This window comes from Pseudophryne corroboree (assembly GCF_028390025.1).
Source record: "Pseudophryne corroboree isolate aPseCor3 chromosome 3 unlocalized genomic scaffold, aPseCor3.hap2 SUPER_3_unloc_23, whole genome shotgun sequence".
Taxonomy (NCBI): Eukaryota; Metazoa; Chordata; class Amphibia; order Anura; family Myobatrachidae; genus Pseudophryne; species Pseudophryne corroboree.
Genome location: NW_026967512.1, coordinates 1395178 through 1418029, shown reverse-complemented (window position 1 = coordinate 1418029; position 22852 = coordinate 1395178). Strand labels below are relative to the sequence as shown.

At 49.3% G+C, this 22852-nt stretch overlaps 2 protein-coding genes across 4 annotated transcripts in view; one reads left to right on the top strand and one right to left on the bottom strand.

Moving 5' to 3' along the window:
- Positions 1-8006: 8006 nt before the first annotated feature.
- The window catches only part of LOC134983761 (zinc finger protein 585A-like), a 116821-nt gene continuing 101975 nt past the window's right edge, over positions 8007-22852 (bottom strand). Inside the window, exons 1-7 of one of the 3 annotated variants that reach the window (XM_063949402.1) lie at positions 21107-21303; positions 17441-17588; positions 13555-13746; positions 12985-13102; positions 12807-12904; positions 12121-12709; positions 8260-9671 (exon numbers count right to left, since the gene is read on the bottom strand). In XM_063949402.1, the coding sequence (XP_063805472.1) occupies positions 8260-9671; positions 12121-12709; positions 12807-12904; positions 12985-13102; positions 13555-13746; positions 17441-17588; positions 21107-21279 (2730 nt within the window). In that variant the 5' untranslated portion in view covers positions 21280-21303. Of the gene's footprint in view, positions 9672-12120; positions 12710-12806; positions 12905-12984; positions 13103-13554; positions 13747-17440; positions 17589-21106; positions 21304-22852 lie in introns of those variants that run through there. The other 2 variants (XM_063949403.1, XM_063949404.1) reach the window with 2 other exon arrangements.
- The window catches only part of LOC134983757 (zinc finger protein 585A-like), a 73964-nt gene continuing 72735 nt past the window's right edge, over positions 21624-22852 (top strand). Inside the window, exon 1 of the mRNA XM_063949398.1 lies at positions 21624-21675. The gene's annotated coding sequence lies outside the window, so the exon portion shown is untranslated. The remainder of the gene's footprint in view (positions 21676-22852) is intronic.

Below are 22852 nucleotides of genomic sequence, written 5' to 3'. Positions count from 1 at the left end.
TCACCATGTCTGCTTCCACTGCCCTGTCTCCTCCCCACTACTGTCACCCACCCCACCTCCCCCCACTACTGCCACTCCGGGACGTGCAGTGATCTAAATGGCTCAGGAAGTACTGGCTAGAGCCAGATTTACACACAACATATGAGCCAAAGTGTACATGTGGGCATTATACACAGGTGCAGCAGTATATACATCCGGGCATTATACACAGGTGCAGCAGTATAAACTCTTGGAAATTTGGTGACTTTTGATCAGAGATGTGCGGAAAAGATACACAGGTGGGGTACTGCCTCCCCTGCCATAGACTTTTTACTCCGGAGTTTTGGTTATAAACATGATTAGAATAATGCAAAGAAGATATTTATAAGTCTTTGTATTTTTCGTATACAGTAAAAACTCTTGCACAAACATTAGTATAACAGGAAAGGCTCTGCCTCACCTCACTGCACGTCACTGCCCTGTCTCCCCCCACTACTGCCACTGCTCTGTCCCCCCCCCCCCCACAACTGCACTTGCCCTGTCTCCCTCTGACACCTCAGCGCTGCTTGGGGACAATATTACCCATAGACAGTGCCTCAGGCAGCTCCTGCTACAGCACTAGTGCCACCACCCTGTCTGCCCCTCTGACATTTCAGCACTGCTTGGGGATTATTGGTACTGCTGGTAACAGTCCTTCATCTCCAGATGGAAGTAAGAAAGCGGGGCAGTAAGGAGGCAGAAGCTGCTTCTGGTACCATGGACCCTGGTCATGTAGGGCTGGGAGAGTCAGTAAGATTATGTAATAGTCACCATCTTACAGGCAGCCGGAGGAGGTAGAGAATGGGTGTTATGTGGCAGGAACGGGCTGGTTAGGTAACAGCCTGGCTGCTGCATTCTGTACAAGCTACAAGTGGTGCAATTCTATTGCTGGGAGACCCAGGTAGAGGACATTGCAGTAGTCTATGTGTGATGATACAAGTGCATGTATGACTGCAGGTAGATCTTCTGAGGGAAATAAGTGCTGGAGTCTGGCTATGTTCCTCAGATGAGGATCTGATTGTGGCAGATACCGATGTCTAAGTGTCACTCCACCATCCAGGACACCAAGATTCCGCACATGATCAGCATTCTGTAACTCTGAACCCACAAGCGTAAGTCTGGTTGGTAGGTAAAGCTGAACTGTAGCCCTCCCCTTTGTTGGTGAGCTTCTATCATAAGGACCTGTTTCACCAGGACTAAGTCACAGCCAACTGGCATCACCCACACCTGGAGCTCAGCTAGACAACCATTTAGGATTGGTACTTGGTTCTCAGTACCCGGAGCAAGAGACAGGTCATCTGCATAGCAGTGGTAGATGAGGGCATGACATCTGATTATTTCACCCTGCGGTTGCATGTATATTGCAAAAAGCATAGGAGATACGATAAGAACCTTGAAGAACAACGCATGGCAATGATGAGTATACTCCAGAAGATTAAAATGGCTTCTCACCTGTGTGTCTTCTCTGGTGTGTAACAAATTGTGATTTGTGTGTAAAACATTTCCCACACTCAGAACATGGAAATGGCTTCTCACCTGTGTGACTTTGCTGGAGAAAAAGACAGGTCATCTGTATAGCAGTGGTAGATGAGGGCATGACATCACCCAGTGTTATGCACACCAGTGCCTGCAGGAATGTACTGGTGCCAGAACTGTTATGCACTCCAGTGCCTGCAGGAATGTACTGGCGTTTGAACTGTTATGCACTCCAGTGCCTGCAGGAATGTACTGGCGTTTGAACTGTTATGCACACCAGTGCCTGCAGGAATGTACTGGTGTCTGAACGGATAGGTATGCAAAACAAATGAACTCACAGACAGACTGGGGAATATGACATTACGTACACAGAAGGTGATAGGGTAACAAAATACACACAAAGTGAACAGAGAAGCCCAGAGGCTAAGGAACTGGGTGTCTCCCTAGTATTAGAACTGCTCAGATGGAAAAGCAAGATGTTGTGTTTTAATACGTAGAGAACCCGAAATGCTGTTGCTAAGGGCAACAGCAAAACCCTAAAGGGTTACCAACGGGTGTGGCAGTAAACTCCTTGGTCAGAGATGGAATGATAGACACAAGGAGAGTCTCCACAATCCTAATTCTCACTTGCAGTGCACAGGTTCAGCTTACTGCCACTAAGCTGACACCTGAACACCTTGCACAGTGAGACAGAATTTAGGCAGGCAAGTCTTAGAATACAGCCGCAAACTTGCTAAGTTCACAGAGTAGTAAAAGAACCCCAGCAAGCTAAACGACTGACTCCAGTTTTACTGCTAGGTCTGGATTGGCAGAGTGTAGTACCAAATCCCCAGGCCTATTTGCAGTAAGCAACAACAAATACAAAGCTACACAGTACTGGCTAACTTTCAGGAACTGACTAACCAACAAAGATTCAGCAGCATCTGCTTGACCTGAGAAGAGGCCTTATAAAGCAGGTGCTGTCCACGCCCCACTCAGACCTCACAGACTGTGAGCACAAAAACCAGCACCGGATCCCTTGCCGTGCACAGAGCCTGTAACCACTGCACAGCAAAAGACCCGAACCGGAGTATCAGCTGCGCTCAGGTTACTCCGCTAGCACTTGTCTCCCGGTTGCCATGATGATGTGGCAGCACAGGGCAGGAGACCCTAACAGTACACCCCCTCTGACGAGGGGTCAAAGAACCCCTACCACTGGGTTTATCGGGGAACTGCGAGAAGAAAGAGCGTATCAGTCTGGGGGCATGAAGATCACAACTGCGCACCCACGACCGCTCCTCCGGGCCATACCCCTTCCAGTGCACCAAAAATGACAGCCGACCCCGAACCATCTTGGAGTCAAGAATCCTTTCAACAACAAACTCCCTCTGGCCACGTATCAGAAGAGGGGAAGGTTTTCCACTGGATGAAGGATTACTAATCGCCCGTTTTAAAAGGGAACAATGAAATGTTTTATTGATACCCAAAGAACGGGGCAGATCTAACTGAAATGCCACCGGATTGATAACCCTGGTGATCTTATAAGGGCCGATGAACCGGGGGCCTAACTTATGAGATGGCTGTCTCAACTTCAAATTCTTGGTAGACAACCAGACGAAGTCTCCTAATTTGAAGCTGCAGGGTCTTTTCCGCTTATCAAAAACCCTTTTGGTCACTAATGACACAGACACGAGGGCTTTCTTCACTTTCCGCCAAATACCTCTAAGGACCGAAACCACAGAGGAACCACCAGGCGTGGAGTCCAGGGGGTCAAAAGAATTGGCCTTAGGATGATGCCCATACACACAAAGGAAGGGAGAGATCCCTGTAGCAGAGTGAGCAGCGTTGTTATATGCAAACTCCGCCATGGACAGATGAGCAACCCAGTCAGTCTGACACTTGGAGACATAACACCTGAGGAACTGCTCCAAGGACTGGTTCACCCTTTCAGCCTGCCCATTAGACTGCGGATGGTAGCCTGACGACAAGCTGACAGAAATCTGGAGATCGGAACAAAATGCCCTCCAGAATTTGGCCACAAACTGGGATCCGCGGTCAGAGACCACATCAAGTGGCAACCCGTGGAGACGCACAACATGCAGCATAAATAATTCAGACAGGCGTCTGGCCGATGGCAGCCCAACCAGTGGAACGAAGTGCGCCATCTTCGAAAACCTGTCAACGACAACCCAGATGGCTGTCATCCCCGAGGATTTGGGCAAGTCCACCACAAAATCCATTGAAATGTGGGTCCATGGCTTAGATGGGATAGAGAGTGGATGTAATGGGCCAACAGGAACCCCTCTAGGAGTCTTATTTCGGGCACAGATGTCACATGCCCGAACCCACTGATCCACATCCTTAGCCACCGAGGGCCACCACACCGCCCTAGATAGCAACTCCCGAGTTCTGGCAATACCCGGGTGACCTGCCGACTTCTTGGCATGGAATTCCAGGAACACTCGCTGTCTTAACCTAGGAGGCACAAACAAAAGACCTACCGGAAGGTCTGGAGGAGCCTGCTCCTGTGCTCTAAGGACTAATGATAAGAGGTCCTGGGTAATGCCCACTTTAATACATGATGGGGACACAATGGGCAACGGCTCCTCGGTGGTCTCCTGGATTGGAGCAAAACTCCGCGAGAGCGCATCAGCCTTGATGTTTTTTGACCCAGGGAGATATGTTATCAAAAAATTAAAGCGAGCAAAAAACAAAGCCCATCGTGCCTGCCTGGCATTGAGACGCTTCGCTGACTCTAAATATGCCAGATTCTTATGGTCGGTGAGAATTGAGACCACAAACTTAGCCCCCTCAAGCCAGTGTCTCCACTCCTCGAGTGCATCCTTAATAGCCAACATCCCGGTTACCCACGTCATAATTCATCTCGGCAGGCGAAAATTTACGGGAAAAGTAAGCACAGGGATGAAGGCGATTATCAGACACTCCCATCTGAGAAAGCACTGCCCCAATACCCATCTCAGAGGCATCCACCTCCACCACAAAAGGACGCTCTGGATCTGGGTGTCGCAGCACCTTGGCCGATACAAATGCCCTTTTGAGACGGGCAAAAGCCGCTTTAGCCTCACAAGACCAATGAGCAACATCCGCCCCTTTCTTAGTGAGTGCCACCAAGGGCGCCACTATAGACGAAAATCCAGCGATAAATCGTCTATAAAAATTCACAAAGCCCAGGAAACGCTGAAGCGCCTTCAAACTAGTGGGCTGCACCCAATCCAGGACTGCCTGTACCTTGGAACCCTCCATTTGGAAACCTTCTGGGGAGATAATATATCCTAGAAATGCGATTTGCTGAACTTCAAATTCGCACTTCTCCAGCTTCGCCCCAAGCCGGTGGTCTCTGAGTTTCTGGACGACTAAGCGTACATGCTTCCGATGTTCCTCCAGGGAATGGGAGAAGAAGATTAGGATGTCATCTAAGTATACAACTAAGAATCTATCCAAATATTCCCTGAGCACATCATTCATGAAATCCTGGAAGACTGCCGGGGCATTACAGAGCCCAAAAGGCATCACCAAATATTCATAATGCCCTGAGTGGGTATTAAAGGCAGTCTTCCATTCATCCCCCTCTTTTATTCGGATTAGATTGTACGCACCGCGTAGGTCAATCTTAGAAAAAATGGTGGCAGTACGAAGCTGGTCAAACAAGACCGAAATGAGGGGCAGTGGGTATGAGTTTTTAATCGTGATACGGTTCAATTCCCTGAAGTCGATGCAGGGTCGCAACGAACCGTCCTTTTTACCCACGAAGAAGAACCCCGACCCAACTGGAGACTGTGAAGGTCTGATAAATCCCTTAGCCAAGTTCTCCTGAATGTACTCTGCCATAGCCTGAGTCTCAGGACGTGACAGGGAGTACAACCTGCTCTTGGGAAGCTTAGCATTTGGCAACAAATCAATGGCACAGTCATAGGGGCGATGGGGAGGTAGTACCTCTGCAACTTTTTTGGAGAACACGTCCGCAAAATCTGCATAACACCATGGCAATCTTAACTGCGAGAGCCTGACTGGAAGGCTCAAGCAACTCCTGAAACAATCAGTACCCCAAGTAAAAAATCTCCCCAGAGACCCAGTCAAATTGAGGATTGTGGGCCCTTAACCATGGTAACCCCAACACCAATGGGGGCAAAAGTACAGACAGTCACATAAAAGGACAATTTTTCAGAGTGTGTGGCTCCAATAAACAAAGAAATCTGGCTAGTGCAAGAGGTAATTTTACCTTGGGATAATGGATCCCCGTTTAACCCACAAATCTCAATTTCCGATGCCAAGGGTACTAAGGGAACAGAGTGTTTCAGGGCGAATTGGCGGTCCATAAAAACCCCGTCGGCCCCACTGTCCACAAAGGCCTCAGTCTTGACAGTTTGACCAAGGATCTTCAAGGTCACCGGAATGATAAAAGGTCTTCTTGGGAAATTCTGACTTCTGCCCTGACAGGATATTTGGGGGGTCCCGCACCCTAGATTTGTACCCCCCAAAATGTTAGGGACTTGCCCGACTAATGAGGTCACCTGGACGCGGTGGGCAAGCCGTTACTTATGGCCATAACTAAGCGAAGAACCTCGCTTAAAATGCAAAATTTTATTGCAATTATTATTATTAATAATTTGGTAATGTTTGAATTGTGCACCTGCAACCTTTTTCTTTGTATGCAGTTCTACTGAAAGGTCTCCGCAGGGTCGCACCTCTCATTACCGGTGTGCACCCCAGGACCCCTCCCCTGACAGGATATTTCCCATCACCCTCAGGCCCTGAAGTTTTCCGGCTTTTCTGGGCATGATACTACCACATGACCTTTATTCCCACAGTACAAACACAACCCCTGCTGTCTCCTCCGCATCTTCTCACGCGAGGAGAGGCGGGTAGCCCCAATCTGCATAGGCTCCTCGGAAAATTCCTCAGAGTCTGAGGTTCCCTTGGGAAAGAAGGAAACCTCAGTCTCCCTTTCAAGCCTACGCTCTCTCAGCCGTCTATCCACCCGGATGGATAACTGCATGAGCTGATCCAAGCTATCAGGCAAGGGATATTGTACCAGTTGGTCCTTTATCTGGTTAGAAAGACCTCTTCGGTACTGGTGTCTCAGGGCTGGGTCATTCCACTGGGTATCATGAGCCAACCTCCGAAACTCCGTACAGTAAACCTCAACTGGCCTTCGCCCTTGCTTAAGGATCGAAATCTGAGCCTCGGCTGAGGCCGTCTTGTCAGGGTCATCATACAACATGCCCAGTGCCGTAAAAAAAGCATCAACACTTTTAAGCGACGGACATTCAGGCTGCAACCCATATGCCCAGACCTGTGGGTCTCCTTGTAGCAAGGAAATCACTATGCCCACCCGCTGAATCTCCGACCCAGAAGACTGAGGCCTAAGCCGGAAGTATAGCTTCCAGCTCTCCTTGAAACAAAAGAACTGCGAGCGATCTCCAGAAAAACGATCCGGGAGATTTACTTTCGGCTCCTTAACCCCTGAAGGTGCTGCTGCTGCGGGAGCTCCGCCAGCGGCCTGGGAGGTGTGCATTTTAATGGACAAATCATTAAATTGTCGAGTCAGGACCTGCACCTGATCGACCACCTGTTGCAACGTATTTTGAGGGGTATGCTCCATATTCCCACAAAATTTCAACAGGAGTATTAGGCTGCTGAATATGTTATGCACACCAGTGCCTGCAGGAATGTACTGGTGCCAGAACTGTTATGCACTCCAGTGCCTGCAGGAATGTACTGGTGTTTGAACTGTTATGCACACCAGTGCCTGCAGGAATGTACTGGTGTCTGAACGGATAGGTATGCAAAACAAATGAACTCACAGACAGACTGGGGAATATGACATTACGTACACAGAAGGTGATAGGGTAACAAAATACACACAAAGTGAACAGAGAAGCCCAGAGGCTAAGGAACTGGGTGTCTCCCTAGTATTAGTAATGCTCAGATGGGAAAAGCAAGATGTTGTGTTTTAATACGTAGAGAACCCGAAATGCTGTTGCTAAGGGAAACAGCAAAACCCTAAAGGGTTACCAACGGGTGTGCCAGTAAACTCCTTGGTCAGAGATGGAATGATAGATACAAGGAGAGTCTCCACAATCCTAATTCTCACTTGCAGTGCACAGGTTCAGCTTACTGCCACTAAGCTGACACCTGAACACCTTGCACAGTGAGACAGAATTTAGGCAGGCAAGTCTTAGAATACAGCCGCAAACTTGCTAAGTTCACAGAGTAGTAAAAGAACCCCAGCAAGCTAAACGACTGACTCCAGTCTTACTGCTAGGTCTGGATTGGCAGAGTGTAGTACCAAATCCCCAGGCCTATTTGCAGTAAGCAACAACAAATACAAAGCTACACAGTACTGGCTAACTTTCAGGAACTGACTAACCAACAAAGATTCAGCAGCATCTGCTTAACCTGAGAAGAGGCCTTATAAAGCAGGTGCTGTCCACGCCCCACTCAGAACTCACAGACTGAGCACAAAAACCAGCACCGGATCCCCTGCCGTGCACAGAGCCTGTAACCACTGCACAGCAAAAGACCCGAACCGGAGTATCAGCTGCGCTCAGGTTACTCCGCTAGCACTTGTCTCCCGGTTGCCATGACGACGTGGCAGTACAGGGCAGGAGACCCTAACACCCAGTGGTAGCATGTATATTGCAAAAAGCATAGGAGATAGGATAAGAACCTTGAAGAACAATGCATGGCAATGATGAGTATACTCCAGAAGATTAAAATGGTTCCTCACCTGAGTGATGTCTAATTTGTGCAACAAGAGCTGATTTATTTCTCAGAGTATATAAATGGCCTCTCACCTGTGTGAGTTCGCTGATGTCTAAGAAGATATGATTTCCGTGTAAAACATTTCCAGCACTCAGAACATGGAAATGCCTTCTCACCTGTGTGACTTCTGTAATGTGTAACAAGATTTGATTTCCGTGTAAAACATTTCCCACACTTAGTGCAAGAAAATGGCTTCTCACCTGTGTGACTTCTCTGATGTATAACAAAGTGGGATTTCCAGGTAAAACTTTTCGCGCACTCAGAGCAAGAAAATACCTTCTCACGTGTGTGACTTCTCTCATGTGTAACAAGATGTGATTTCCGTGTAAAACATTTCCCACACTCAGAGCAAGAAAATGGCTTCTCACCTGTGTGACTTCTGTGATGTATAACAAGATGTAATTTTTGTGCAAAACATTTCCCACACTCAGAACATGGAAATGGCTTCTCACCTGTGTGACTTTTGTGATGTGTAACAAGATGTGATTTTTGTGTAAAACATTTCCCGCACTCAGAGCAAGAAAATGGCTTCTCACCTGTGTGACTTCTGTGATGTATAACAAGATGTGATTTACTTGCACAACATTTCCCGCATTCGGAGCAAGGAAACAGCTTCTCACCTGTGTGACTTCTGTGATGTATAACAAGATCTGATTTGTGTGCAAAACATTTCCCACACTCAGAACATGGAAATGGCTTCTCACCTGTGTGACTTCTGTTATGTTTAACAAGAGCTGATTTGTATGCAAAACATTTCCCACACTCAGAACATGAATATGGCTTCTCACCTGTGTGACTTCTGTTATGTTTAACAAGAACTGATTTCTGTGCAAAACATTTCCCACACTCAGAACATGGAAATGGCTTCTCACCTGTGTGACTTCTCTGATGTGCAACAAGTTGTGAATTCTGTGTAAAACATTTCCCACACTCAGAACATGGAAATGGCTTCTCACCTGTGTGACTTCTCGGATGTCTAACAAGACGTGATTTCCGTGCAAAACATTTCCCACACTCAGAACATGGAAATGGCTTCTCACCTGTGTGACTTCTCTGATGTATAACAAGATCTGATTTGTATGTAAAACATTTCTCACACTCCGGACATACTGGCCTTTCACCTGCCTTACCTGTGTGTGGGTTAATACACTTTGTGTTCTGTGTAAAACATTTGGTATCTATAGAACATGGAAACACTATATCTGTCAGAGCTATAACAGATGCACCAATATCAGAGTGATCAGGAGAACATTTCCCAGGATCAGGGGGATCAGCTGATAGAGCTGAATGTATAATTGGGGTAATGGGGTTATCTCCTGGAGAATCCTGTCTACTGTCATTATCTTTTATGTCACAATCCGGGGATAACATTACATGTCCTTCTGAGATATTTCTGCTTGTGTGTCCATCTGCTGGAAATAAAACACATTATGGAAATGTGACATTATCTGTAACAATATTAATCTTGTAAACAATAGAAGACGACTCTCTGGGACACTTAATTGTAAATGTGTGTGTATAATAAAACATAACTTTTACTGAAGGCATTATAATATTGTGTCTCAGACTATCATTGTGTCCACCCTCCTGAGAACACTCACAATAACAAATGTAATATTATAATAAGACATATATATATCTCTCTTGTACTGGTAACTAACCATAAAGTATAAATGGAGATGTAGTCACTCGCCAAGTCCTATGTCAGCACCAATGTAAAACAATGGATGGGGAACATATCGTATGAATTGGAGATTCTAGATGAACAATAACATCAGTCATATGAGTTGATGGATCAGAGAAATGTCTCCTAACGTTACTCCTGGAAGCATTGGTAAGGTAGTATTCCTTTATGTGTGTGCTCATACGCTGGTAAACCTGTACAAGTGTTACTCACCCTTATATAAGGTATATTGCTACAGCAGAGTAGGTGTGGAACAAGGTACTTTACATGCAATACACCATATAATACCCTGCAATCATCATCATCATCACCTGCTAGGTTATAATCCACTCTTACACCCTCATCATCAGTGTCTTACCTCTATTCTCTCAATAGTAATAAGGATGATGTGTGTACGGTAAGTATGATACAGAGAATTACATATCAGAATCTATACAGCTGCCGCCATACTTCTGCTTCTCATACGTGTGCTACTGGCAACAGTGAACATCTGAGTGAGAGTGCAGGGAAGACAGCAGAGTCTGATGAGAAAGAGATTGGATCTGCCTTTGTAGGGCTGTACCACACCTGTCACCCCTGTTAGTATATAAACTAATAAATAAGAGGAGTGTGGTCCATCCAGACGTGCTTTCTGGAGCTCTCCTCACTAAGTGGCTATTTATCTACCCTACCTGAGAGCTCTCAGCCGCCGCTGGGACCAAGACCCAATCTATTAAGTCACCCCACTCCTACTGCCCTAAAGCCGCTGGCTACGCTTACTCCGGGCAGCGTTTACTGCCGCAGCCTAGCAATGCTGCTGAAGCCACAGGCTGTATTCTGGTCACCTGACTTGGAGGTGCTTTTGGCTGCAGGGGTGGGATGGTTAGGGTTAGGCTGTGGGTAGGTGGGGGGTTAGAGTTAGGCATCCCCAGAGAGGGATAGGGTTAGGCTGCTAGGGTGGGGGGGCTAGGCTGTGGGGGAGGGAGGGTTAGGCTGCAGAGAGAAGGGTAAGGCTTAGCACCACTGGGGAGGGTTAGGGACAGGTTGTGGGGGAGGGAGGGCTAGGTTTAGGCTGCAGGAAGAAGGGTTAGCACCACTGTGGAGGGTTAGGGACAGGCTGTTGGGGAGGGAGGATTAGGCTGCAGGTAGGGGGTGTTAGGCATCCCCAGGGGAGGGTTAGGCTGTGAGGGAGATAGGCTGCGGATAGGGGGGGTTAGGCACCCCCCGGGGAGGGTTATGCTATGGGGGAGGGCGGGTTCGGTTGTGGGGGAGGGAGAGTTAGGGTTAGGCTTCAGGGAGAAGGGTTAGCACCGCTGGGTAGGGATAGGAACAGGCTGTGGGGGAGGAATGGTTAGGCAGCGTGTAGGGGGGGTTAGGCATCCCCCAGGGAGGGTTAGGCTGTGGGGGAGGGAGGGTTAGACCAGAGAGTGTTGGGAGGAGACTGGTCAGATCTCTGGGCTGGTAACACACAGTGACATGATGTGAGGAGGAGAGCAGGAGTATAATAGGGGCTGATGGCTCCTGATGTATGAGATACACCAGAGAGTGTGGGGAGGAGACTGGTCAGATCTGTGGGCTGGTAACACACAGTGACATGATGTGAGGAGGAGAGCAGGAGTATAATAGGGGCTGATGGCTCCTGATGTATGAGATACACCAGAGAGTGTGGGGAGGAGACTGGTCAGATCTCTGGGCTGGTAACACACAGTGACATGATGTGAGTGGGAGAGCAGAAGTATAATAGGGGCTGATGGCTCCTGATGTATGATACACCAGAGAGTGTGGGGAGGAGACTGGTCAGATCTCTGGGCTGGTTACACACAGTGACATGTGAGTGGGAGAGCAGAAGTATAATAGGGGCTGATGGCTCCTGATGTATGATACACCTAACACACAGTGACATGATGTGAGGCGGAGAGCTGGAGTATAATAGGGGCTGATGGCTCCTGATGTACAATATACCCTAGAGAGTGTGGGGAAGAGACTGGTCAGATCTCTGGGATGGTAACACACAGTGACATGATGTGAGGGTGAGAGCAGGAGTATAATAGAGGTGATGGCTCCTGACTCCATACTGGGAAAAAACAAATTCCTCATTAATTTGTACTGACAGAGGAGGGTGTAGGATAAGAGATTGATGTAGTGACTGAGGAAGGAGAATATGTGACTCTCTTCTATAATAAGTGTTTATTACTCACCTGTGCTGATATCTGTAGGGATCTCCTCCTCCTTACACTGCTGATCACCCCTCACATACGTCTCTTCTTCTCCCTCTGTATCTTCTGTCTCTATATCAGTCACATATGTCTCTTCTTCTCCCTCTGTATCTTCTGCCTTCATATCAGTCACGTACATCTCTTCTCCTTCTATATCTTCTGCCTTTATATCAGTCACATACGTCTCTTCTCCCTCTGTATCTTCTGCCTTCATATCAGTCACATACGTCTCTTCTTCTCCATCTATATCTTCTGCCTTCATATCAGTCACATACGTCTCTTCTTCTCCCTCTATATCTTCTGCCTTTATATCAGTCACATACGTCTCTTCTTCTCCCTCTATATCTTCTGCCTTTATATCAGTCACATACGTCTCTTCTTCTCCATCTATGTCTTTTGCCTTTATATCAGTCACATACGTCTCTTCTTCTCCCTCTATATCTTCTGCCTTTTTATCAGTCACATACGTCTCTTCTTCTCCCTCTATATCTTCTGCCTTCATATCAGTCACATACGTCTCTACTTCTCCCTCTGTATCTTTGATTTTAATATTATTTAACTGGGCTTCACCCTATGTAAACAAGACAAATATAATGACACACAGCTCCTCTACACAAATATAGTGACAGTCACTTTGGTTTATTGGGGAGACCCTATAGCCCACCTACCTGATCCTCCTGTGGGATCCTGTGATACTCCTCTGTACAGTCCTGGGTATACAGAGGACGGGGACATCTCTCTGAGATATCTCGATTACTGGGTCCTTCTGTAGGAGACACACAGTGACTGAGTACAGTGTATATATGTGATTATCAGATGATGTGTGTATATAGGGGGCCCCCATACCTGCTATCCCCTGTACAATACATGACAGTCTCCTCTTATCCAGAGATGTGAGGGGCCGGTGATTCTCCATCATCACGTCCTTGTACAGACCCCTGTGTTCCTCTATATACTCCCCCTCCTGCATGGAGACATAGACAGTGACATCATGACACCTTATAGGAACCTGACACAGAGTGATACAGTCATCACCCAGACACGTCCCCTGGTGTTACTGTATAATGTACCATTCCCAGGAGTCACCTCTCCAGTCATCACCCAGACACATCCCCTGGTGTTACTGAAAAATGCCCCATTCCCAGCAGTCATCTCTCCAGTCATCACCCAGACACATCCCCTGGTGTTACTGTATAATGTCCCATTCCCAGCAGTCACCTCTCCAGTCATCAGCCAGACACGTCCCCTGGTGTTACTGTATAATGCCCCATTCCCAGCAGTCACCTCTCCAGTCATCACCCAGACACATCCCCCGGTGTTACTGTATAATGTCCCATTCCCAGCAGTCACCTCTCCAGTCATCACCCAGACACATCCCCTGGTGTTACTGTATAATGCCCCATTCCCAGCAGTCACCTCTCCAGTCAGCAGCTGAATGATCTTGTTGGTGAGTTCCAGGATCTTTTGGTCATTGGGTCTCTCATGTATTAGTGAGTCAGGTGGAGGCACTGGGATGTGGCTCTGGGTTCTACTCAGACCTCCTAACACACAGGGATGGCTGTTGAGTATCTCACACTCATTGGATGTCTTCTTCACTACTGTGTAATCCTGAGTAAGGGAGGAGACATCAAATATCAATATATACACTCCCAGACCCCCCCCCCCTCACCTCCCCAGGCATGTCCCTTTATTATTACTATAGGTATAAGTGACTTCACAGTGATACTTCTAAATCATCTCACCTCCCCAGTCATGTCCCTGTATTATTTCTATAGATATGAGTGACGTCACTATGAAGCTCCAAAATCCCTTCACCTCCCCAGTCATGTCCCTGTATTATGACTATAGATATTAGTGACGTCACTGTAATGCTCTCGGATCCCCTCACCTTCTCAGTCATGTCCCTGTATTACTACTATAGATAAAAGCAATGTCACTGTATAGCTCCCAGATCCGCTAACCTCCCCAGTCATGGCCCTGTATTATTACTATTGATATAAGTGATGTCACATTGACGCTCCCAGATCCCCTCACCTCCCCAGTCATGTCCCTGTATTATTACTATTGATATAAGTGATGTCACTGTGACACTCACAGATTCCCTCACCACCCCAGTCATATCCCTGTATTATTACTATAGATAAAAGTGACATTACTGTGACGCTCCCAGATCCCCTCACCCCACCAAGTCACATCTCTGTATTATTGCTACAGATATAAGTGAGGTCATTGTGACGCTCCCAGATCCCCTCACCTCCCCAGTCATGTCATTGTATTATTACTATAGATATGTGACTTCACAGTGATGCTTCCAGATCCCCCCACCTCCCCAGTCATGTCCCTGTATTACTATAGATATGAGTGACGTCACTGTGACACTCCCAGATCCCCTCACCTCCCCAGTCATGTCCCTGTATTATTACTATAGATATAAGTGAAGTCTCTGTGAAACTCCCAGATTCCCTCACCTCCCCAGTCATGTCCCTGTATTATTACTATAGATATAAGTGAAGTCACTGTGAAACTCCCAGATTCCCTCACCTCCCCAGTCATCTCCCTGTTTTATTACTATAGATATAAGTGACATCACTGTGCCACACCCAGATCACCTTACCTCCCCAGTCATGTCCTTGTATTATTACTATAGATATGTGACATCATTGCGCCTCTCCCAGATCCCCTCACCTCCCCAGTCATGTCCCTGTATTATTACTAAGATATGTGACTTCACAGTGACGCTCCCAGATCCCCTCACCTTCCCAGTCATGTTCTCGTATTACAATAGATATAATTGGTGTCTCAGTGACAATCCCAGATCCCCTCAACTCCCCAGTCAGGTCCCTGTATTATTACTATAGATGTGAGTCACAGTGACGCTCCCAGATCCCCCTCACCTCCCCAGTCATGTCCCTGTATTATTACTGTAGATATAAGTGATGTCACAGTGACTCTCCCAGATCCCCTCACCTCCCCAGTCATGTCCCTGTATTACTAAAAATAAGTGATGTTAGTTATGCTACTATACTCCCTCACCTCCCCATTAATGTCCCTGTATTATTACTATAGATATAAGTGACTTCACAGTGACGCTTCTAAATCATCTCACCTCCCCAGTCATGTCCCTGTATTATGACTATGGATATTAGTGACGTCACTGTAATGCTCTCGGATCCCCACACCTTCTCAGTCATGTCCCTGTATTACGAATATAGATAAAAGTCATGTCACTGTATAGCTCCCAGATCCGCTAACCTCCCCAGTCATGTCCCTGTATTATTGCTATTGATATAAGTGATGTCACTGTGACACTCACAGATTCCCTCACCTCCCCAGTCATATCCCTGTATTATAACTAAAGATAAAAGTGATGTCACTGTGACACTCAGAGATCCCCTCGCCCCTCCCAGTCACATCTCTGTATTATTGCTACAGATATAAGTGATGTCATTGTGACGCTCCAAGATCTCACCTCCCCAGTCATGTCCCTGTATTATTACTATAGATATGAGTGACGTCACTGTGACGCTCCCAGATCTTCTCACCTCCCCAGTCACATCTCTGTATTATTACAATAGATATAAGTGACATCACTGTGCCACTCCCAGGTCACCTTACCTCCCCAGTCATGTCCTTGTATTATTACTATAGATATGTGACATCATTGCGCCTCTCCCAGATCCCCTCACCTCCCCAGTCATGTCTCTGTATTATTACTATAGATATGCGACTTCACAGTGACGCTCCCAGATCCCCTCACCTCCCCAGTCATGTTCTCGTATTATTACAATAGATATGTGATGTCACAGTGACAATCCCAGATCCCCTCAACTCCCCAGTCATGTCCCTGTATTATTACTATAGATGTGTGTCACTATGACACTCCCAGATCCCCTCACCCTCCCCAGTCATGTCCCTGTATTATTACTATAGATATAAGTTAGGTCACTGAGACACTCCCAGATTCCCTCACCTCCCAAGTCACGTCCCTCTATTATGACTACAGATATTAGTGATGTCACTGTGACGCTCCCAGATCCCCTCACCTCCCCAGTCATGTCCCTGTATTAGTACGATAGATATGTGATGTCACAGTGACGCTCCCAGATCTCCTCACCTTCCCAGTCATGTCCCTGTATTATTACGATATATGTCACGTCACTGTGCATCTCCTAGATCCCCTCACCTCCCCAGTCATGTCCCTGTATTGCTATAGATATTAGTGATGTCACTGTGACACTCCCAGATCCACTCACCTCTCCAGTCATATACGTATTATTAATATAGATATAAGGTCACAGTGGTGCTCCCAGATTCACTCACCTCCACAGTCATGTCCCTTTATTATTACTATAGATATAAGTGATGTCAATGTGACACTCCCAGATCCCCTCACCTCCCCAGTCATATACCTGTATTATTACTATAGACATAAGTGATGTCACAGTGATGCTTCTAGATCCCCTCACCTCCCCAGTCATGTTCTTGTATTATTACTATAGCTATAAGATCACAATGATGCTCCCAGATCCTCTCACCTACCCAGTCATGTCCTGGTATTATTACTAGAAATATAAGGTCACAGTGATGCTCCCAGATCCTGTCACCTCCCTAGTCATGTCCCTGTATTATTACTATAGATATAAGTGATGTCACTGTGACACTCCCAGATCCTCTCACCTCCCCAGTCATGTCCCTGTATTATTACTATAGATTTGAGTTCACTGTGATGCTCCCAGATACACTCACCTCCCCAGTCATGTCCCTGTATTATTGCTATAGATAAAAGGTCACAGTGATGTTCCCAGATCCTCTCACCTCCCCAGTCATGTCCCTGTATTATTACTATAGATATAAGTGATGTCACTGTGACACTCCCAGATCCTCTCACCTCCCCAGGCATGTCCCTGTATTATTACTATAGATATGAGTTCACTGTGATGCTCCCAGATACACTCACCTCCCCAGTCATGTCCCGGTATTATTACTATAGATGTAAGTGATGTCACTGTGACACTGCCAGATCCTCTCACCTCCCCAGTCATGTCCCGGTATTACTACTATAGATATAAGTGATGTCATTACCCTCACCTACCCAGTCATGTCCTTTATTATTACTATAGATATAAGTGATGTCACTGTGACACTCCCAGATCCTCTCGCCTCCCCAGTCATGTCCCTGTATTATTACTATAGATATAAGTGATTTCATTGTGACACTCCCAGATCCTCTCACCTCCCCAGTCATGTCCCTGTATTATTACTATAGATTTGAGTTCACTGTGACGCTCCCAGATCCACTCACCTCCCCAGTCAGCAGGTAGATGATCTCCAGGGTGATATTTATTATCCTCTCAGTCCTGTGACTCCTGTCTTTGTCCATCCTTGATGAATTAGAGAGAGTACAGAAGGTGTGATGTGTAATAAAGACTCCGTTCCTCACAGCTGGAGTTCTTTGGAATAAATATAATACATAAAACATATTGCACATGTAACATAGTAAATATGGAATAGAGTGGTCATTAAGTCTCCTATTTCCCCACAGCCATAGAGTCCTGGTCAGTGTCTCCGAGGTTCCTGTGACCCAGCCCCATAAGGTTGTACTGCATAGTGGGCCTGATCTAGAGTGTAGCGCTATTGTGGGTGGAGTCACAATTAGCTGATGTTCAGTACACTGTGAAGGGACAGGGTCTCCTGGAAAAGCGGCAGGAGCCAAGCAGGGGAAAGGTTGCAGGAGAAAGGCGGCAGGAGACAGGCAAGGGAATGTCGGCCGGAGACAGTCAAGGGGTGGCAGGAGACAGGCAGGGGGAAGGCGGCTGGAGACAGGCAGGGGGAAGGCGGCTGGAGACAGGCAGGGGGAAGGCGGCTGGAGACAGGCGGGGGGGGGCGGCAGGGTGGGGGTGGCAGTAAACTGGCATGAGGCTGTAGGGTGGGTGGTGGCAGGAGACATGCACGGGAAAGGAGGCAGGAGACAGGCAGGGGAAAGGCGGCCGGAGACAGACAGGGGAAAGGCGGCCGGAGACAGACAGGGGAAAGGCGGCCGGAGACAGACAGCGGAAAGGCGGCAGGAGACAGACAGCGGAAAGGTGGCCGGAGACAGACAGGGGAAAGGCAGCCGGAGACAGACAGGGGAAAGGCAGCCGGGGACAGACAGGGGAAAGGCGGCAGGAGACAGGCAGGGGAAAGGCGGCAGGAGACAGGCAGGGGAGCAGCCGCATGGAGTAACATGAGATGGGGCGGCAGGGTGGGGGTGGCAGTAAACTGGCATGAGGCTGTAGGGTGGGTGGTGGCAGGAGACATGCACGGGAAAGGAGGCAGGAGACAGGCAGGGGAAAGGCGGCCGGAGACAGACAGGGGAAAGGCGGCGGGAGACAGACAGGGGAAAGGCAGCCGGAGACAGACAGGGGAAAGGCAGCCGGAGACAGACAGGGGAAAGGCAGCCGGAGACAGACAGGGAAAGGCAGCAAGACACAGATAGGGGAAAGGCGGCCGGAGACAGACAGGGGAAAGGCGGCCGGAGACAGACAGAGGAAAGGCAGCAAGACACAGATAGGGGAAAGGCAGCCGGAGACAGACAGGGGAAAGGCAGCCGGAGACAGACAGGGGAAAGGCAGCAAGACACAGATAGGGAAAAGGCAGCCGGAGACAGACAGGGGAAAGGCAGCCGGAGACAGACAGGGGAAAGGCAGCCGGGGACAGACAGGGGAAAGGCGGCAGGAGACAGGCAGGGAAAGGCGGCAGGAGACAGGCAGGGGAGCAGCCGCATGGAGTAACATGAGATGGGGCTCGGACGGGGTCAGCAGCAGCAGCCACGAGCGGGGTACAGTGCCAGCTGCCTGCAGGCTATAACCCGGCCCTCCCATACCAGAGGCTCCTGCAATGCTAGACACACAGCCCCCTGCCTCCTACCCACACCCTCTGCAGCCTAGGAAGGATGAGCTGCTGCGAGCCCCCTGGAGGAGCAAGTGCCGCTCTCTCTGTGCCTGCTTCTAGATGCTGCCCTCCCCTACTTGCTGCATGGGTGCAGATGTTGGCAGCGCACACAGCATGAAAACACAAGGTTTGTTGGCGCTGGGCAGGTCTGTGATGGAATACACCTTAGGATTAGCAGCCACCTGGAGAGGGGTAGCCGGCCTCCTCATACATAGAGACAAATGTAGGGGTTACCAGGTAGGCGCTCTATCCAAATGATGCAGCCAAAACATAATTAAAAACACTGTTTATTACACACAAGAAAATAAAAACAATGTAAACAGTAATATAGACCAAAACATATACTAATGGGTGTTACCCTGAGGTATATGATATCTCTGGTATAAATGATATACACAATGAGTATACACAAAGGTATCACTGATAAAATCAATGTAAAAGGAAAACGCTGATCCTTCTACATAGGAGACTCTCAGAGGATTTGTCAGTCTCTTATAGTAAATGAGCAGCGCACAGTGTGAGGGAGAAGAAATCCTCCAGCTGATATGGTTCATACAGGAATGTGCCCTGAACCAGAGTGACCTTTATATGGTAATTGTCCATCCGCTTAGTTCCGGTGTAACAACAAAGTGAGTTACATGTGTATAGATGTGATGGTAGTCAGTAGTCACTGCACCAGTGTTGGTAGTCCTTGCGGCACAAAGTTGATACTACAGACCCGCTCTGTATCACCCTTTGCCCGGGTGAAGAAGCTGCGGGCGGCGCGGTCTGCTATAAGCTGTTCCCTGTCGTGCGGTGCAATGTGGATGCGCAGAGCCGCTGTCTCGTACTCCCAGCACGGGTAAGGTTTGTATCAGCAGCACAGTGTCTGGACTTACCCGGAATAGGGAGGAACATATGGTGCAGTCTCTCCACGATGTTCATTTCACATTTGCCGGCAATTTGTAAACCATCAGCTATTGGAGGTTGTATCTTCTTCTGTGGGCACTACAGGTATCAGCGATCCCTCTCTCTGTGCCCTCAACGCGTTTCTCCGCACACCGGGCAGCTTTTCCAAGAGCTGGAGGATTTCTTCTCCCTCACACTGTGCGCTGCTCATTTACTATAAGAGACGGACAAATCCTCTGAGAGTCTCCTATGTAGAAGGATCAGCGTTTTCCTTTTACATTGATTTTATCAGTGATACCTTTGTGTATACTCATTGTGTATATTATATATACCAGAGATATCATACACCTCAGGGTAACACCCATTAGTATATGTTTTGCTCTATATTACTGTTTATATTGTTTTTATGTTTTGGTTGCATCATTTGGATAGAGCGCTACCTGGTATTCCCCACATTTGCACACAGCACGGGGCACAGTAACAGCCCGGCTGCCGACACGTATACAAAATAATAGGTTGCCTATAGAATAATAGTAAACGCCAGGCACAGCTGCTGCAGAAACTCTTGTTACATACATGACGTCAGTCTCTTCTGATACTGGCATTATATAATACAACCCGGTGTCTCTACAGCAGATGGCCGTCGTTATACGTGTGGCGCCTCCTAGCCGGCATTTCACATTTTACACCATTATAGTGACGTGACTGCTGGGGGGGGGGACGGCAATGAGGGGGCTCAGCCTGCAGCAGTCACACTGCCAGTGGTGTAGTAATGCTCTGCAGCTGTCACACTGCCAGTGGTGGAGTAATGCTCTGCAGCTGTCACACTGCCAGTGGTGGAGTAATGCTCTGCAGCTGTCACACTGCCAGTGGTGTAGTAATGCTCTGCAGCTGTCACACTGCCAGTGGTGGAGTAATGCTCTGCAGCTGTCACACTGCCAGTGGTGTAGTAATGCTCTGCAGCTGTCACACTGCCAGTGGTGGAGTAATGCTCTGCAGCTGACATAATAAGGCTGCTCACCCTGTATAGTAATAATAACAGGACACCACAGGCTGCTCCCCCTGTATAATAACAAGACACCACAGGCTGCTCCCCCTGTATAACAATAACAGGACACCACAGGCTAGTAGTAAAGTAAGACGCCATTACCTGATCTCCACGGACACTGGGAGTATACGCCCCCTATGTGTAACACGCCTGTATGAGCAGTGACAGCAGTGTGAGCAGCGCTGTGTGTGTGTATGACACGGGTAATATACTCTCCATGCACCACACACTGCAGCACATACACCCTGCCCGGCAGGAGAGGGGGCGGCGGCCATTACCTGGAGGAGACCGGGGGCGGAGCTGTGTGTACAGGAAAGGGCGGGGCGATGTTTCCGGGTCACCGTCTGTATAGCGCAGTCAGTCAGCACCGCCCACCCTCCCGCTCATAGGCCGCTGCGTCCCGTCCCTCAACATAAATCCCCGCCCACTCTACCCGCCATTGGTTGGAGAGTCCCGTCACTCATCGTGACGTGTATGGGAGGGAGTGGGGGCGGGGCTGGGAGCAATGGGCGGGAGAAAGGTGAATGAGTGATTGGACCTTGCGACCAATAGCTAGAGACAGGGGCGGGGCTGGCTGAGTGACGGGTTGCTGCAGCCTATGAGATAGTGGGCGGGGCTGGTGCCTGATCCCGTGCGATGAATTAGATGCTGACCCCGAAATACTGTCCCTGGTAACATCTCCCCCCCCCTCTCCTGTCTCCTCCCCCTGCCCCCCATACCCCCCTCCCCTGCTGCCCCCCATACCCTGCTGCCCCCTGCCTCCCATACCCCCATACCCTGCTGCCACCTGCCTCCCATACCCCCCTCCCCTGCTGCCCCCCATACCCCCCTCCCCTGCTGCCCCCTGCCTCCCATACCCCCATACCCTGCTGCCACCTGCCTCCCATACCCCCCTCCCCTGCTGCCCCCCATACCCCCCTCCCCTGCTGCCCCCTGCCTCCCATACCCCCTCCCCTGCTGCCCCCTGCCTCCCATACCCCCCTCCCCTGCTGCCCCCTGCCTCCCATACCCCCCTCCCCTGCTGCCCCCTGCCCCCCATACCCCCCTCCCCTGCTGCCCCCTGCCTCCCATACCCCCCTACCCTGCTGCCCCCCATACCCCCCTACCCTGCTGCCCCCTGCCTCCCATACCCCCCTCCCCTGCTGCCCCCCATACCCCCCTCCCCTGCTGCCCCCTGCCTCCCATACCCCCTCCCCTGCTGCCCCCTGCCTCCCATACCTCCCTACCCTGCTACCCCCTATACCCTGCTGCCCCCTGCCTTTCATAACACCCTCCCCTGCTGCCCACTATACCCTGCTGCCCCCTGCCTCCCATACCCCCTCTCCTGCTGCCCCCTGCCTCCCATACCACCCATGCTGCCCCCTGTCCTGCTGCTCCGGCCTCCCATACCCCCCTGCCCTGCTGCTCCCTTTCGCCACAGTTGCCCTACACTCCCATACCCCCCTGCCCTGTTGCTCCCTGCCTGCCATATCCTCCTACCCTTCTGCCCCCTGCCTCCCATACCCCCTGCCCTGCTGCCCCCTATACCCCCCTCTCCTGCTGCCCCCTGCCTCCCATACCCCGCTCTCCTGCTGCCCCTGCCTCCCATACCCCCTGCCCTGCTGCCCCCTATACCCCCCTCTCCTGCTGCCCCCTGCCTCCCATACCCCGCTCTCCTGCTGCCCCTGCCTCCCATACCTCGCTCCCCTGCCTGCCTCCCATACCCCTCCCCTGCTGCTCCCTGCCTCTCATACCGCCCTGCTGCTCCCTACCTCCTCTGTTGCCCCAGCCTCCCATACCTCCCTCCCCTGCTGCCCCCTATACCCCCTGCCCTGCTGCTTCCTGTTTACCATACCCCCCTCCCCTGCT